The sequence below is a fragment of the Papilio xuthus genome, unplaced genomic scaffold (genome assembly GCF_000836235.2).
Source record: "Papilio xuthus unplaced genomic scaffold, Pxut_1.1 DF827777.1, whole genome shotgun sequence".
Taxonomy (NCBI): Eukaryota; Metazoa; Arthropoda; class Insecta; order Lepidoptera; family Papilionidae; genus Papilio; species Papilio xuthus.
The window spans coordinates 5,447,208-5,462,227 of record NW_013530872.1 but is presented as its reverse complement, the minus strand read 5'-3'; the positions used below and the strand labels follow the sequence as shown (position 1 = coordinate 5,462,227).

Below are 15,020 nucleotides of genomic sequence, written 5' to 3'. Positions count from 1 at the left end.
GACTTTTTTGTTGGAATTATTGAACACTATTGCTAGTATTTTTTGTAATTTTTACGTTATGCTGAGTATTTTACTTGTAATATATTCGACGAATTACAAACATTTATACTCAAAGAAAATATAATATTTCGTTTAGATTAAGCAGATATTTGAAGAAAAGGTGGAAAATTGAGATATACCATAAAAAGCACACAGATAAACCGTACACGTTGTATGAATGATGCATCAACAGGGACTGATTGGTAAATTACTCAATTTTGCAGAGTCCGACTCCCTGTGAAGCAAACGAACAACGAAGTATGCTGCTTTAACCACACTATACTGTTTTCTAGTAAATAATAAGCTATAAATATAACTTACTTTTACTTATTACTTAAATTTCTTTTTGTTCGAAGTATAATTTTTTATAATTTTCCCTTAGCAATCATTTTCTGACTGATTTTAAGATTATTATAGATTTGTTCTTTAAGATTTATTACGTTCGATGAGTCGTGTAACTAATTTACAACGGAAAGCGAGTTTGATGGATTTATGTTTGCAAAATCCTTGATTTCGTTCTCGATAAGGTTTACGACAAAGGACAATGTTAATGGTGTTACAATATAAGACATTTTATAAGAGTCGTTTCTCTGATTATTTTTAACTAGCTGTCACCCGCGACTCCGTCTACGCGGTATTTAAAAAACATGTTTTACATCTATTCCGAATTACAGCAAGATCCATACAGACGTTCTGGAGATATCCATCCATCCAAACATAAATAATATTAGTAAGATATATTTATTAATTAGAGAGTTCAACTTCGTAACTTGTATAAAACTAGAAAACCTTGCTGTATTACATTGATAAATTAAGTACATATCACAACTTAAGTTTATTTTAAAATTGAACTTAAGTACTAAAAAAGTTATTAATTTTCTGTGTTAACCACATCAATTAATGTAACTTTTTGCTCGATTTGTGGTAAAGTATGTAGAAAACATTGCATCATCTTATTTATAGATTTAATATAGTTTCATGGTCTATATAAAATAAGGGTCAGAAATTATTATGATCCTTTTATGTCCAAACAGATAAACCAAGAAGGACGTTTATCTTCGTGTATAACAACAAAATGTGAACTTTATAGTATAAAGATCAAAAGATTATTAGAAATCCTACAAGTTATAAGAAAATTTAACTTTCAGACCAACTTTGAATATTAAAATGTAAAAACATTCTTGCTTACAATCTTCACAATAATAAAATTATTTTTCAACTATATTTCAAAAGATTTTTATTAAAGACTTTTGAATTAATTCATATCTATCGAGATAAAACTTGACGTGTTTTTTTAGACTTTTTCTTAAATTTCTTAAAAGGTTAATGAAAAATGAACAAGAATATTTCGATATAAAAAATATTTATGTTAAATATTCTTTTATATCATCTTAAATTTTCTTTAGAAAATAAATAAATTAAGAAATATCAAACATTTTAATATTTTTTATTTAACCCGAGTTACTTAAGTTTTAATTGCCGAAACACTGTTACAAAAACATATCATTATCTCAGTGGTATCCAGGAGAGGGAAAGAGATAAAAATATGTATTGCACAAGTTGATACCAACATTTAGAACTTAGATCATCCGGATATACATTTCACTGGCTCACGTAGGATTATGGATAAATTCGTTGATTTCCATACGATAAAATTTGGTCCTTATTCAAATCGGCTTGCAGATATACTTAAGAGATTTTTTAATTCTATGACTGATTAAAATACATGCGAATATATCGTATAGAGATTGGATGTAAACGGATAAATAAATAAAAATGTGAATATGATAAGGTTTGCTGACATTATCTATTTCTTTCTAAGCTAAATTGATCTAGGCATTTGCTTAAGTATTTGATTTGTAAAAATCTGTTCAATAAATTTTATTTTAAATATCAGTAGGGTGTTACAGAATCTATAAATTAGCTACAATATTTCCTGTTAGGGAACAAAACGAGAATATTTTATTATTTTTATTATGTTTAAGCTGACGTATAAAAAGCTTAAGTTTCTAAGAAACTTGACAGTTTAAAAGGGATTTACATGTACTGATAAAAAATAAACGTTTCAATTGTGTAGTTAAATACTGTTTGTTGGTGCTGTTAAAATATAAATAGCAAATTCGCACAATATAACAACATCACATTTCAGCAGGCGCTAAAAATTTGTATATTATGTTAATGTTTTAAGGCCTTTCGTTTGTTACACGCTCTGTCATTTACTTTAACAAATCGGAGAGAGATATGTTTCTCAATTTAAGAAACACAATGCTCTCTCAAACTATTCTTTTCTATTGTATATTATCACTTCAAAAGACTTATACGAAAATTATTTTTCGACCGGAAAGTTCTTTGTCATAATAAAAAGGGAAAATACGCTTTGAGAATATGGATCATAACGAAATCTTTTTATTGCTTAAATTTGCACTGCTTGCCTTTTCTTTTATAAAAGAAAATTGTCTAAATTATTTGTATTAGTTTAGTTCAGTATATTTTTTGGAGTACTAAATTATTAGTAACAACTGACTTCTAATTTGAAAGGTTTCAAGAACTGAATAGTACTTAAGTAAAAAGGTTTAAAAAGAAAAATTCAATTTTTAACAAAAAAAAATTTTGAGTAAAAGTCGTATAAAATATTTAAACAAGTTGTCTATGGCTTGGTTACCCCTAACTTAGGACCGGCTCCGAGCCCATCAGTCTTTGTAGTTTATTTGAAAACGCTTTATATTACAAGTACTTATCTAAAAAATAATTTTTATTAGACAAATACATACAGTAAAAATTCGATATGCGTCAGTAATAATATAATAATATTCTTACCCTCTGCAGCATCTCTTCGTGCTGTCACGAGCTTCGGTTACTGTCATACTCCGGATGGTCATGTTGGAAAGTCCCTTAGTCTGGAACAAAACGAAATTAATTCATTCAATTAGAGTAAAAAAGATACATTAGTAAATCCATGTTACAGTACCAAATATATTTTTGCATTCCCTTAATATTTAACAATAATTAAGTAACTTAAATAACAATTAAAATACTCTGATCTCTTGTGTAGGACGCCAGTTACGATTTGGGTCGCTGCGCTAGCAGAGCAAGTAATTAAACCACTCTGAGTAGAGAGATAAATTAAAAATATTACCCTCTATTATGTACTAACGAGACTATCATGTTATTTACTAATATTACGATATATAATGTATTTCACCAGTGTTGATAATCTGATCTATATAAGTTTGAAACAATTGCAATCTACACTCATCGATGTACGGGATAACTCGTTAATTAATGACTAACGCTGTTAACTAAACCATTAGCCCCGAACTAGTTTATAACCCAACAATTTATAATTCATTTTACTTCTTACTAATATTATAAATGTGAATGTTCAGATGAATGGATGTTTGTTTGAAGGTATCTCCAGAACGACTGCACGGATCTCGCTGTTATTTGGGATAGATGTAGAATATCATCTTGAAGGACACAGAGGCTATTATTCACTTTTTTTAATTACGCGCAAACAGAGTTGGGACAACCATTAGTTTTAAAAATAAAAAGCAGATTAACAATATCTAAATCACTGCTTAGAATTACCTCGTACTTTAACCTTACAAATCTTACGTACTAAAATAAAGTCATACCCACAAAAAACTTTATCCTATTTTCAGTCAGATAAAAACACATACCGAAGGATTCGTCCGCTTCCTTAATTGATCCATATTTGGTAATTACCAACAACAATAAATTTAAATAAGCTTTAGAAGTTATATCCTCTTTAGTGCAAACTATAGAACTATTGCAATGAAGTCCTGATTGTCGATTTCTACTTATAAGGCCTCCTATAGACATTACATTCTTATTATCAAAGAGTTAAACGGTATTTTTAAATCGATTATTCAATATTGCATACTACTATGGAATTATTTACTACGTTACATTTTCTAAGTTTGTAAGTTTGTCTTAACTAATAAAGTTTAAAAAAGGAAGTATTATATTACATATTAAAAACTACTTGATATTATTATTGATAGTTTGTAAGAAGCTAGAGGACTCATAGTCCAATAAAATACGAGAAAAAAGAGATAAGAAAGTACTAGACATGTTTCAAATTTAAAACAACGAAAGTCGTAGTTGTTTACTAGCTAGATGTGATTAATTATGTGTTTATAGTGTTTGATGGTCTATGGTTATTTTACATTCATATAATATCTAATCTGATTTGATTTGGCCGTTGATTGAAAACTGTTCCATGTAATTTGATTTCTTCCATCTGATACGGTGCTAGGTAATTGTGTTTGTGTTGTGAGGTGCTTTGAGTCCCATTCTGTATTGTATTGTGCTTCTAAACACGATATGTACATTCTTAAGGTAGGTCTCCATTGTCATAACAATATTGCCCCTCATACTCTTAAAAAAATCTTACTAATATTATAAACTAGCTGTCGCCCGCGACTCCGTCCGCGTGGATATATAAAAAAACTTAATTAGTGTAGCCTATGTGTTCTTTCAGACTATGTTCTATATGTATGCCATATTAAATCGAGATTCGTTCAGCCGTTCTAGTGATATCTACAAACACCCATCCATCCATCTAAACATTCGCATTTATAATATTAATAAGTTAAATAAAAAGCGGCTCTTCAAGGCATAAATTAAAAAAAAATAACAAAATGAATAAGTAGTGTCCGTCTCCTGGCTCTGAGCTACCTCCTCACCAATTTTCAACCATATAGGTAAAGCCGTTCTTGAGTTCTAAATAGTGTAACTAACACGACTTTCTTTTATATATATAAATAGATATGATGCGAATGTGTAGATGGATGGATGTTTGTTTGAAGGTATCTCCAGAGTGACTGAATGGATCTCGATTAAATTTGTCATAGATGTCGAATATAGACTGGCAAAACAATTAGACTCTTAATTAAGTTTTTTTATTAATACCGCGTGGTCTTAATCACAGTTTTATAATCTGTTTTACGGAAGCATATTAAGGTAAAAAAAATATAAATGGTTGTACGTGAACTTGAATTTATCAAGTACAAGGTAACTATATTTTTTGCATGGTAATGATTTATTCAATAAGTTATTGCGCGTTATATAAAGATTTTATTTGTAATTTTTTAATGTCGATAATGACCAGAGTGCTAGAATAAAATGCTAACGAAGTTTTAATAACATTAGAAAATGTATGTATTTATAAAAAAAAAAATATTTGTTAACTAACCGTAAGTGAATGAGTCCAAAATCTGTTTAAAACATATTGCTACCTCTGTTTTGTCAAAGATGAAAGACAGAGATGATGATATGTTACAGAGATTTTAGTGTCAGAAACCCACGGTATCGATTAATATCTGATGGTCTTTAACATTCGATGTGTTCCTTCTATCAATTTTGAGGTTAGTTTTGGTGAAATTTTTATTTTATCTGCATGTTGTAAACACAAGAAGCAAGCTTCTAAACTCCTTGGTATCTTCTGAAAATGTATACTGTAACAAACTTGTTATAAATATACACTATGTGAAGATATGAGCAAGAAATATTCCGAAACATGTAAACTGTAAATCAGTTATACGAACTGTTATCTACTTTAGTTGAATAAAGAAGGTTCTTGTTTACCAGTGGGTCATATCAGCGTGATTCATTCATATTATATTATATAGTAATCGTATACATATCTAAAAATTTTAAATTTTACTTTGGACAGGCTTATATACTGCCGAAACATCCGTATATATTTTTGTCATAGCCTCTTGATGTTTCGACAGTTGATAGCTACGGTTATATGTTACATATTATTTATTAAAAATGTGTTCTTTGGTCATTTTATGGTACAGTAAAGTTTTTTATTATCAGGTACAAAAAAACATAAAATGTCAAAAACAGTTGGTTTACATTTTGTAAGTAAGAAAATATATAACAAAATATCATGCAGTGATTGTGAATGTAATATTTTTTCATAAATTACTTATTGGAATCATAGTAACGGAATAACCGGTTTTAATAATGTTATCCTTATTTATGTTCTCGGAAAGCAAACGAGATGTTATACGATTGTTGATCAAATTCTCGGAATGTCAGAGTTACCATCATATATAAGTATTAGCTGTAGCCTGCGACTTCGTACGCGCGGAATTAAAAAATAATAATTAGTAGACTATGTTCTCTTTCAGGCTATGTTCTAGACCTATGCCAAATTTCAATGAGCTCCATGCAGCTGTTCTAGAGATACTTTCAAACAAACATTCATCCATCCATCTAAACATTCGCATTTATAATATTAGTAAGATGTTAGTATATTGTACAAGCATAGTTAATATATTATATAATATATATTTAAATAATATAATATATTTCTTTAACGTGTAAAGTTATTGCAGTAAATTACGACACTGGAAACTCACAGTTAAACGTGAGATGGACTTTACATTAAGAAAAAAACTTGAATACATTTTGCTGAAGAATAAAGGCTTTGGAAGAAAATAACAATAATTCATTGAAGATGACTATAGTAATATATGCAGGTATTTAGTAGGTAATTATTCGATTTACGACCTGAGATTTTAAAACACGACTAAGTTTTACGATCTGTATTTATAGATAAAATATTTATTAATATTTTCGCCTGGTGTTTTAAAATGTTACAGAAAATATAATAAATTGTTATTTTTAATTAATTTTATATTCTAAATTAACACCAAGAAGAATAAATTTTTTCGTTAACGTTCATATAGCCCAAGAGTTGCAATGACTTTTTACTTTTAGAGTCTCGGATTCAATTATCCATCGGAAATAAGTTGTTGATTGCTGAATACAAATACAAAATGATGTATCAACGTTAACTAAATAACAATATATTAATAACATAGTCATAGTTATGAAAATATTGATTGCTACCAGGAGCATCGATGGCATACTTAAGCATTCTGATTAAAAAAATCTGTTTAAAGCGAAGTGGTTTGAAGTTACTTATATTTGCAAAAAGCCACGTTACGATACGAAAGAATTAATCATTTCGCGCAGAACAGGTTATGCTCCTAATAACCGAGAGTTAAAATAAGATATTGTATTAAAAATATACTTACAGCGCTTTATTTCCTTTCACTGTATTTGCCGGAAATTCACTCAATGTTTTTAATACACCCACAACACTTTGATATTATGTCATCGAACTCTAACCTAAAACTTTCACTGTAAACAACCTTAACCCGATGTGCTGCATTTCAATTTAATTTCAAGGTTATAATTCATTGTCCGTCAATAAACTTATTTATTACAAGTGAATAATAATAAAAACTTACTTGTTATTAATTTAATTATTATTATACTTATTGTTTTATTGAATAATTATCGAAATACTATTTGTAAATGCAATGAGAGTTGGCGATTGAATGCGCGCACGCAACGTTCCGACGGAGTCGGACCGTCGAGTGATGAGACGAAACGAAACGTTCGCCGTACGATGCTTGTTTTTTTTTTACTTTCCTCACTCCTGTTTTACTTTAGGGGTTTCAGTGACTTGGCCCAATTTGTTATTTATAGTTAAACTAGCGGACCCGACAGACGTTGTCCTGTCTACACGTCTTTAATTTGAATAAATTAATATGAAGTTAATATTTGATGAAAATTGTGAATCTAAACCATTCCCAGATCCCCTTGAACACACATAAAAAATTTCATCAAAATCGGTCCAGTCGTTTGAGAGAAGTTCAGTGACATACACACGCACAGAAGTATTATATATATAAAGATGTGACCTTACTTTTGTTAAACCATACTTTGTTTTAGTTATGTTTTGTACAATTTTGTAGGTACCTAAGAATTTATTAAACTGATATGGATCAAATGAATGTATTACTTTTTTCTGTGCATTTAAAAAAATAATATTTGTTTCGCGTCTATATCATTGATAGGATAATGTCTTGGTACGGAGGAAAAAAGCTGAAAAACAAATTTCTTTTACAAGAAAATCAACTGTCATAAAAAACAAAACTTTTTACTAAGTACATTGGTACTTTAATAAGTGTTTCTTCACTAAGGTTGGCTATAAATCCATTTTCGTAATTCCATCGTGACCTTGAATGTGATAATTGTATCTTATCGAACAATAAGTATGACATTAGAATGTGGTCCGCGGGAATACCATGTCAAATCTTCTCATATAATGATGACGCAACTTAGAATTATCATTGCATTGTGTAAAACCTTTGGTGTGAATAAGTATTCACAATCTACGGTTATCGATACAATTTATTTAAAATTACATTTACCAGATAGGATATTGAAGAAAAACTTGGTGCATATTTGTCAACAATGTTTAAAATACATGATTACTTAATATAAATGTAATTTATACTTCTAAAGCAAGAATAACCATCTGAATATTAAATTAACTTACGTAAATAAACTAATCTTACTATCTTACAAATATTATAAATTCGAATGTTGAATAGATGGATGGACGTTTGTTGCATTTTGAAAATGGTTGCATTTTGGCATGGATGTAGAACATAGTCTGGAAGAATACACAGGCTATGTCTGTTTTTTAATTCTTCGCAGACGGTCACGGGCGACAGCTAGTATTTAATAAAGAACGAATATAAGTTATTTGTGGTGAGGATGATTTGAAATATGCAGTTTACATTTCGCATTCATTGTCCTTTGTTCTTGATTATGGTAAGTCATAACATTATAGAGTTCTACGTATAACACCTGTGGAACGTGTTTAAAAGGAATATATGTTTTCCTATCACTGTATAACATTAAAATGATTATAAAAATCACGTTTGAGTTAATTGCCACATAATTTAAAATGTAAAACTTTTAATGCTCACTTTTGTCGTTTGTGTACTTTGTTGCATGAAATAAATTCATTCTGTGTTATTCGAACGTAAAAATCTGTTGTATGAACTTAAAGTATAATATTCACGGTCCATCGTAACAAAAAGAGATTGTTATTGCTATGGATTTTTAGGGTTCTGTACCTCGTAAGAAAAAAAACGGAATACTTGTAAGATCACTTTGTTGTCCGTCTGTCTGTCCCTTTTTTTCCTTTGGTAACAGTGTCAAAAACAATTTTACACGGTAACGTAACAAAAATGTTAAAATCAAAAGATTTTTATGACGTCATCATGTATTATCACACGTAAACCGACTTTACAACCATTTTTTAAATGTAATAGCGAGTTCAATGAACCCACAGCCCGCATTGTTAAAACAGGCAAGTGCCTGTTAAATCAATATAAATTGATCATAAACGGTCGAAGGTCATAGATTTCGGATAGTTCAAGAGCTAACTACGTGGAGTAAAGAATAATGTGAGAAATATACAGAAATGTAGTTCACAAGTACTGATATTTCTTCCTAATACGTCAACGGAAGTGCTTCGTTAGGCAGCGTCTTAAAAAGGAGTATAGTTTTCCTCAAGATTGCTTTTACCATACATATCATTTGCCTGTTTTTACATTTGTTGCTTATCACAATTTAATCTATATAAAAGATTTTAACGCAAATAAAGCGATTTTTTTTTGATTTTTTTTTGGTGTTCAAAAATACATAGATTATGTTACATAAAAGAGTAAAAACGCTACTAAGGCAAATCAAATAATTTTAATGCAGTTTTATCATTAAAAAAACATTATAGAAATTAACTAATTTCAAAATCTTGAATTTTATAACCTCCAAAAACAATTCTGTGTCGTATTTTACTGAAGTATTTTAATGTCTTCTGTTTTGTTTGATGTTTTCGTTTTGTAGGAGTAAATATAGTTGTGCCCGTCTTCGATGATAGCCCGCCCTAGGTCGATGATCTTCGCGAAGAATAGGCTTGATGTCAAAGCCTCGTCCATGGGTGACTGCGTTCCATTCATTTGCTGGGTCCCCGTACGTGTTATCTGCAAATTTAATTCTTGTGTACGTTTACCTGGGAAAACAGAAAACACTACTTTACTGATATGCTTGTCTTATACTCTTGTAACAAGCAATTGTGTTTTAAGCATCTCATTATACAGCATGTTTCATTATATTTGATATTTTCAAAGAAGCAAAACGAGTTGCTTTATTCATAATATAAAATAATCTGACACATTACTCGCAAAACAAGAAAAACTGCAGATGCGTTGACAGCCTTTTAGGGTGACCAAAATTGCATTTGAACAATTACCTAATTTCGTTTACTTCGTAATCACATGAAAGGTATGAACTTCATAATTTATTCAGTTACCTTTTATCATAATGAAAAATAGATCCTGAAGCCTGTATTGTAGCTAAGATATTTTAAGGTGAGCAAAATTTGGAACTAAAATTGCCCTGTCTTCAATCTAGCTTCGATTTCCGGCGCGACAGATTGCGAGTTACCAATCTCGTTCGGTTCAAGCTTTATTTTGAAAGCTATTTCCTAGTCTTACAAATTTAAAGTGTGTTTTATGCCAATTATTGAGTGTGTGTTAATTTTTACATAGATCATTTTAGCATTAGTTCCCCGTAAACGATCAAATTTGTTTGATCCATATATTTTTTAAATAAGGGCAAAATCATACATACCACTTCGATGTTCTATGTAGCAATGAACGTAAGCAATGATTACTCCCACAGCGATGGAGAACAACATCAACATCAATAGTCCTGTGGCAACCATCGCGCAGCACATCCAGCGAGGTTTACTGAAGATATACATGATTGTGAAGAACAAAGCCCCCGTATACAAAGTGTCATTCAATTACCGATATCCCAATTAGTCAACAAAATGTATAGACATAAAATTGATATTTCTAACTTCCAATGAACAATATCTCTAATCAAATGTAACTTTGTATTCGCAGGTAAGACTAATTAAATTTAATTTGTACTTTACATATAGAAGCAAGACCAAACCGGGGCTAGCAACAAGGATTTGGCTAATGCCGGGTATACACGAGCGAGGAAAACTATTTAAGGAAAAGTGAAAAAATAGAATGAAGATATTTTCTTCGTAAAGTTTCCTATGCAGTTACATTATGTAGGTCAGTTACTTTTTCATTATCACTGGAACGTATTCATTCTCTAAGATGGCATAGTTCCCCATATTGTATGCTTTCTCCAAATGCATCGAGTATTATATCATAATTATTGATATTTCAATAACTTTCATATAAATCCTTGCGGTGATACAAATCTTTGACTTTGACATTAATGACAGGAATTAAAAGAAAATAGTAGAGAAAATTCGATAAGATTTCGGCCAGTTATTTACGAAGAGAAGCGATAGAAATTTTATGATCTCTTCCTATTACTCTATTTTTTAATAATAGCTTAATGATTCTTCTTAAATTCGATTTGAAAAGAAAAATATACTCGCATATAAAAGTCGTAAAGAGCTTAGAATTTTGTTAGAATATTTAATAACTTGGCGTGGCGTACATTATGTTGCTTTTATAGGTGAGGGAAAAATAAACACGTTTAAAAATTCGAAGTATTTTTAATTCCAATCAATTACAATATTAATTTTAATTATTGATATCATCATTAATCTGATAATATAAATTTTATTTTAGACGTTTACCATAACAAATAGCAATTGAGTGCAAATATGGAAAAGATAAAGAATTTTACGTTGCTAGCAATTCTAATGTTACGTTTTTATTCATTTTTTTAATTTTCGAAATCAGCATTGAGAAACTAATATTACTATCCAAAGGTATTATCATCGTTGGTTCAATATTGAAATTCTCTTCGTCATATTCTGCGGTGTAATTTCGTTCGTCCGGAATTGATTTCCTTTTTCTTATTAGAGATCTTCTAGGAGTATCATGTTCTGAAATAGATGAATTAAAATTTAACTGTTAACGTGAATATTTAACACAACATCCTTCATGATCGTCTTTCCGCTGTTTTCTGTAAAGGGGGATTGGAAAAAAATAATGTTCCATTCATCTCTAGCAGCCTTCGATTTGAATTAGCTCGTCACGCTCGATTACACATTTCTGCTTTTACAAAATCCATCCATACATTTTTTACATCCTCTACTCGTATAGCAACATTCATTTTCATTAATGTCTATGCTTTGAAAAGGTAATTACCGTAAAGCTTTTTCACTTTGAAGTCGACAAAGCAATAATTGTATCCCAGGCCAATGCCTAAAGACAGCATGCCTACAGTTGTCAGCATCATGCAGCAGACAATCAGAGTCAGTGCTATTGACGAACCGAATCTGAAACCATAAGCTTTTATTAATATTTTATCACTTAATAATATAAAACCAGAGCTCTTAGTAAAGAACTAGATTGGAAAAGATGAAATGGCTGGAAGCGTAAAAGGATGAAGATATGTATGTATTTCTAGACAAAACGTAGAGATTTGTATTATATAAATTTTTTCCAAGTGTTTAAAACCAATGCACTAAGGAAAAAAAGCTATAAAATTTCAAAGAATGTGATGAAGTAATTTGTATTAATTACTAACCTTTCAAACATAAAAATATAACTGGCGATGGTTTGCCCTTCGGCTGAGCAGCCACAACCCATGATTATTAATGGATTTGGATGATTTCAAATAAAATAATTATAAAATCACCATGATAAAAACTTTCAAGTTATCCAAATGACTTCCGACAATTTCTAAAGTCAATTTCTGACAAACAAATGCAAGACGAAAATTAAATAAATGACATATTAAAAACTAAAAAGATTTTATTGTGCTTTAATTTACCTACAAACTACAAACTTGATTTCTGAATAAAATTTAACATACGTCATTAACGTATACTTGTAGTAATTAATTTTAAATAAACATTATTTAATATTTCATTTGCTTACATAAATAATTGTGTAGCTTAATTATACGTAACCTTCTTGTTATGTTCCAAATTCGGCCGCAGCCGCCCAGCCGCCCAACCGCCTTGCCGCCCAGCATCCCAGCCGCCCACGTCAAACAAACCCTTGGCTAATACGAATTTTGATTAACATAACGATAACAGCACTTCAAAGCGTTCCACTGTAATATTAAACAGCTCCTTATAAAGTACTTACGCCCTTAAGACAAACGTTACACAAAGCAAGAATTTTAAACTTAAGCCCGCTTTGTTTTACAACTTTATGTAAATTTTTTACGATTTTTATGTGGCTGCTGTAGACAGTAATAATTGATTCTTATATATTTATTAATTTATTAAAATTACGGCACAATTATAAAGAAAAAAAGAAATAATAACATACAGACGTATTGAGGACCTCCTCCTTTTTGAAGTTGGTTAAATATAATTTAGCCAAAGGTGCATAACAACATTATAACAATAGATTTAAATTCGATTTGAGTACTCAAATTATACAGCGTCAAACAAGATTCTTATTGACCTAGATGAGGATAAATATTATAATTGCATGATCAGGAATTCTTACGAAAGATTTATCATTATCAAACAAGCAAAAACGCCGAGAGTGACGCAGTGATGATAAATAAAGGATGAAGTTATCATGTCTTTGCAAATGAAGTACAAAATTAGAGATTATTTGTATAGGAATTCCTATAAATGCTGTCAATTAATTTTCTCCAACTATAGTGTATCTATTTAAAACTGTCTGTCGCCCACGACTCCGTCCGCGTGGATATATAAAAAAAAACTTAATATATAGATAAGTTAAATAAAAAGCAGCTGTTCAAGGCATTTATTCGAAAAAAAATGAGTAAATAGTATCCTATGTCCGTCTCATGGCTCTAAGCTACCTCCTCACCAATTTTCAATCGTATCAGTTAAGCCGTTCTTGAGTTAAAAATGGTGTAACTAACACGATTTTTTTATATATAGATTAGTTTGACAAATGACATGTATAAATTATAAAAATTAATTTTGTATGAAATTTAATTATCTACTTAATAGACGGTTGTCCTGCATTGGCAATCGACCAGCTGACACTGGATTGTCAAATGCTTGTCAATAGTGACAACTGATCAGCTGCTTTTAACAAACATAAATAATATAACGTACATTAACAAACAATAAAATAATAACGTATCCAAGAGTAATGTGGTATGCTGTAGAATTTAATTACATTTCTAATTATTTTTTTTTATCGCCGTGTAAACCTGGCTTTATTTTAGGTTAGCAATTTGCAGTTTGCTTGTCTCTATTGAAGTAGACTTGTTAATATATTCAGAATAAAGAAACTTAAACTGAATGTAATAAAATTGTTAAAAATAAAATTTGTGATTTATATAGGACCAGAAGATGTTTAAGAATAATTTTTAGTACAATAAGAGATACTGTACAGTTACTAACGACAGTTGTGGTTTTTGCAATCGGAATAATCATCTTTTGGTTTCTTCTTGCTTTCGAAGTATTCTGTAAGTATCCAAATAGTATTAAAATAATAGATTTAACAAATTATTGTGTAAAATATTATGTAAAAAGCATTAAGTATCGTAAATAAAAAAAATTAAAAGAAATATCTAAGTTAAAGTCTGGACACTTAACATGACTGCTATTATCTTCATAATTCATCATCAGCTCACTACACGTCCCCACCGAGGGGCTCGGAGCCTACCCTAAGTTACGGGTGACTAGCCCATAGTCAACCACGCTGGCCAATTGCGGGTTGATTGACTTCACACATATCTTTAAATTACTTCTCAGATATGTGCAGGTTGCATCACGATGTTTTCCTTCACCGTAAGAACGTCGGATAAATGTACATATGTAAATCGGAAATCGAAAAACACATTGGTACTACATGGCGGATTCGAACTCAGGTCCTGCAGATTGCAAGTCAAGTGCTTGACTCCTGAGCCACTGACGTCTATATCTAAATGACGTCCATAATTAATAATAAATAATTCTTCAAAATTTTCTTTCGAAAAATTCATAGCTGTTACAACTGGAATAAAAATCGTGTCCATTTTTCCTTATTTATGTACTTAATTACAGAACACAAGACGTGTCAAGGACGAGGACAAAAGAAAATGAAGTAATTACAGACCCTATATATATTTTTTTAAAGTTATTTAGAATTTTACAATTG

At 30.2% G+C, this 15,020-nt stretch overlaps 3 protein-coding genes and 1 long non-coding RNA gene across 6 annotated transcripts in view; 1 reads left to right on the top strand and 3 right to left on the bottom strand.

The window, feature by feature from the left end:
* The window catches only part of LOC106115879 (gamma-glutamyltranspeptidase 1), a 29,521-nt gene extending 22,049 nt beyond the window's left edge, over positions 1-7,472 (bottom strand). The window contains exons 1-2 of one of the 2 annotated variants that reach the window (XM_013309504.1): positions 7,116-7,472; positions 2,857-2,936 (exon numbers count right to left, since the gene is read on the bottom strand). In XM_013309504.1, the coding sequence (XP_013164958.1) occupies positions 2,857-2,918 (62 nt within the window). In that variant the 5' untranslated portion in view covers positions 2,919-2,936; positions 7,116-7,472. Of the gene's footprint in view, positions 1-2,856; positions 2,937-3,719; positions 3,866-7,115 lie in introns of those variants that run through there. The other variant, XM_013309502.1, reaches the window with a different exon arrangement.
* Positions 7,473-9,620: 2,148 nt separating this feature from the next.
* LOC106115718 (uncharacterized) lies at positions 9,621-11,189 on the bottom strand. Of its 2 annotated transcripts, none has more exons than XM_013309178.1 (3): positions 11,040-11,189; positions 10,573-10,691; positions 9,621-9,952 (listed from the first exon to the last, which is right to left on the bottom strand). In XM_013309178.1, exons 1-3 carry the CDS (start codon positions 11,114-11,116, stop codon positions 9,735-9,737), a joined length of 414 nt encoding a protein of 137 aa, XP_013164632.1. In that variant the 5' UTR covers positions 11,117-11,189; the 3' UTR covers positions 9,621-9,734. The 2 variants fall into 2 exon arrangements, with proteins under 2 accessions (XP_013164632.1, XP_013164633.1); XM_013309179.1 differs by having other exon boundaries at positions 9,621-9,923.
* A 313-nt stretch (positions 11,190-11,502) lies between these two features.
* LOC106115722 (uncharacterized) lies at positions 11,503-12,633 on the bottom strand. Its single transcript, XM_013309184.1, has 3 exons — positions 12,469-12,633; positions 12,087-12,217; positions 11,503-11,821 (listed from the first exon to the last, which is right to left on the bottom strand). The coding sequence occupies exons 1-3, from the start codon at positions 12,528-12,530 to the stop codon at positions 11,616-11,618; spliced, it is 399 nt and encodes a 132-aa protein (XP_013164638.1). The 5' UTR covers positions 12,531-12,633; the 3' UTR covers positions 11,503-11,615.
* Positions 12,634-13,955: 1,322 nt separating this feature from the next.
* LOC106115731 (uncharacterized) lies at positions 13,956-15,015 on the top strand. Its single transcript, XR_001227771.1, has 3 exons — positions 13,956-14,103; positions 14,222-14,346; positions 14,927-15,015. It is a non-coding gene; the product is annotated as an uncharacterized LOC106115731 (long non-coding RNA).
* Positions 15,016-15,020: the final 5 nt, after the last annotated feature.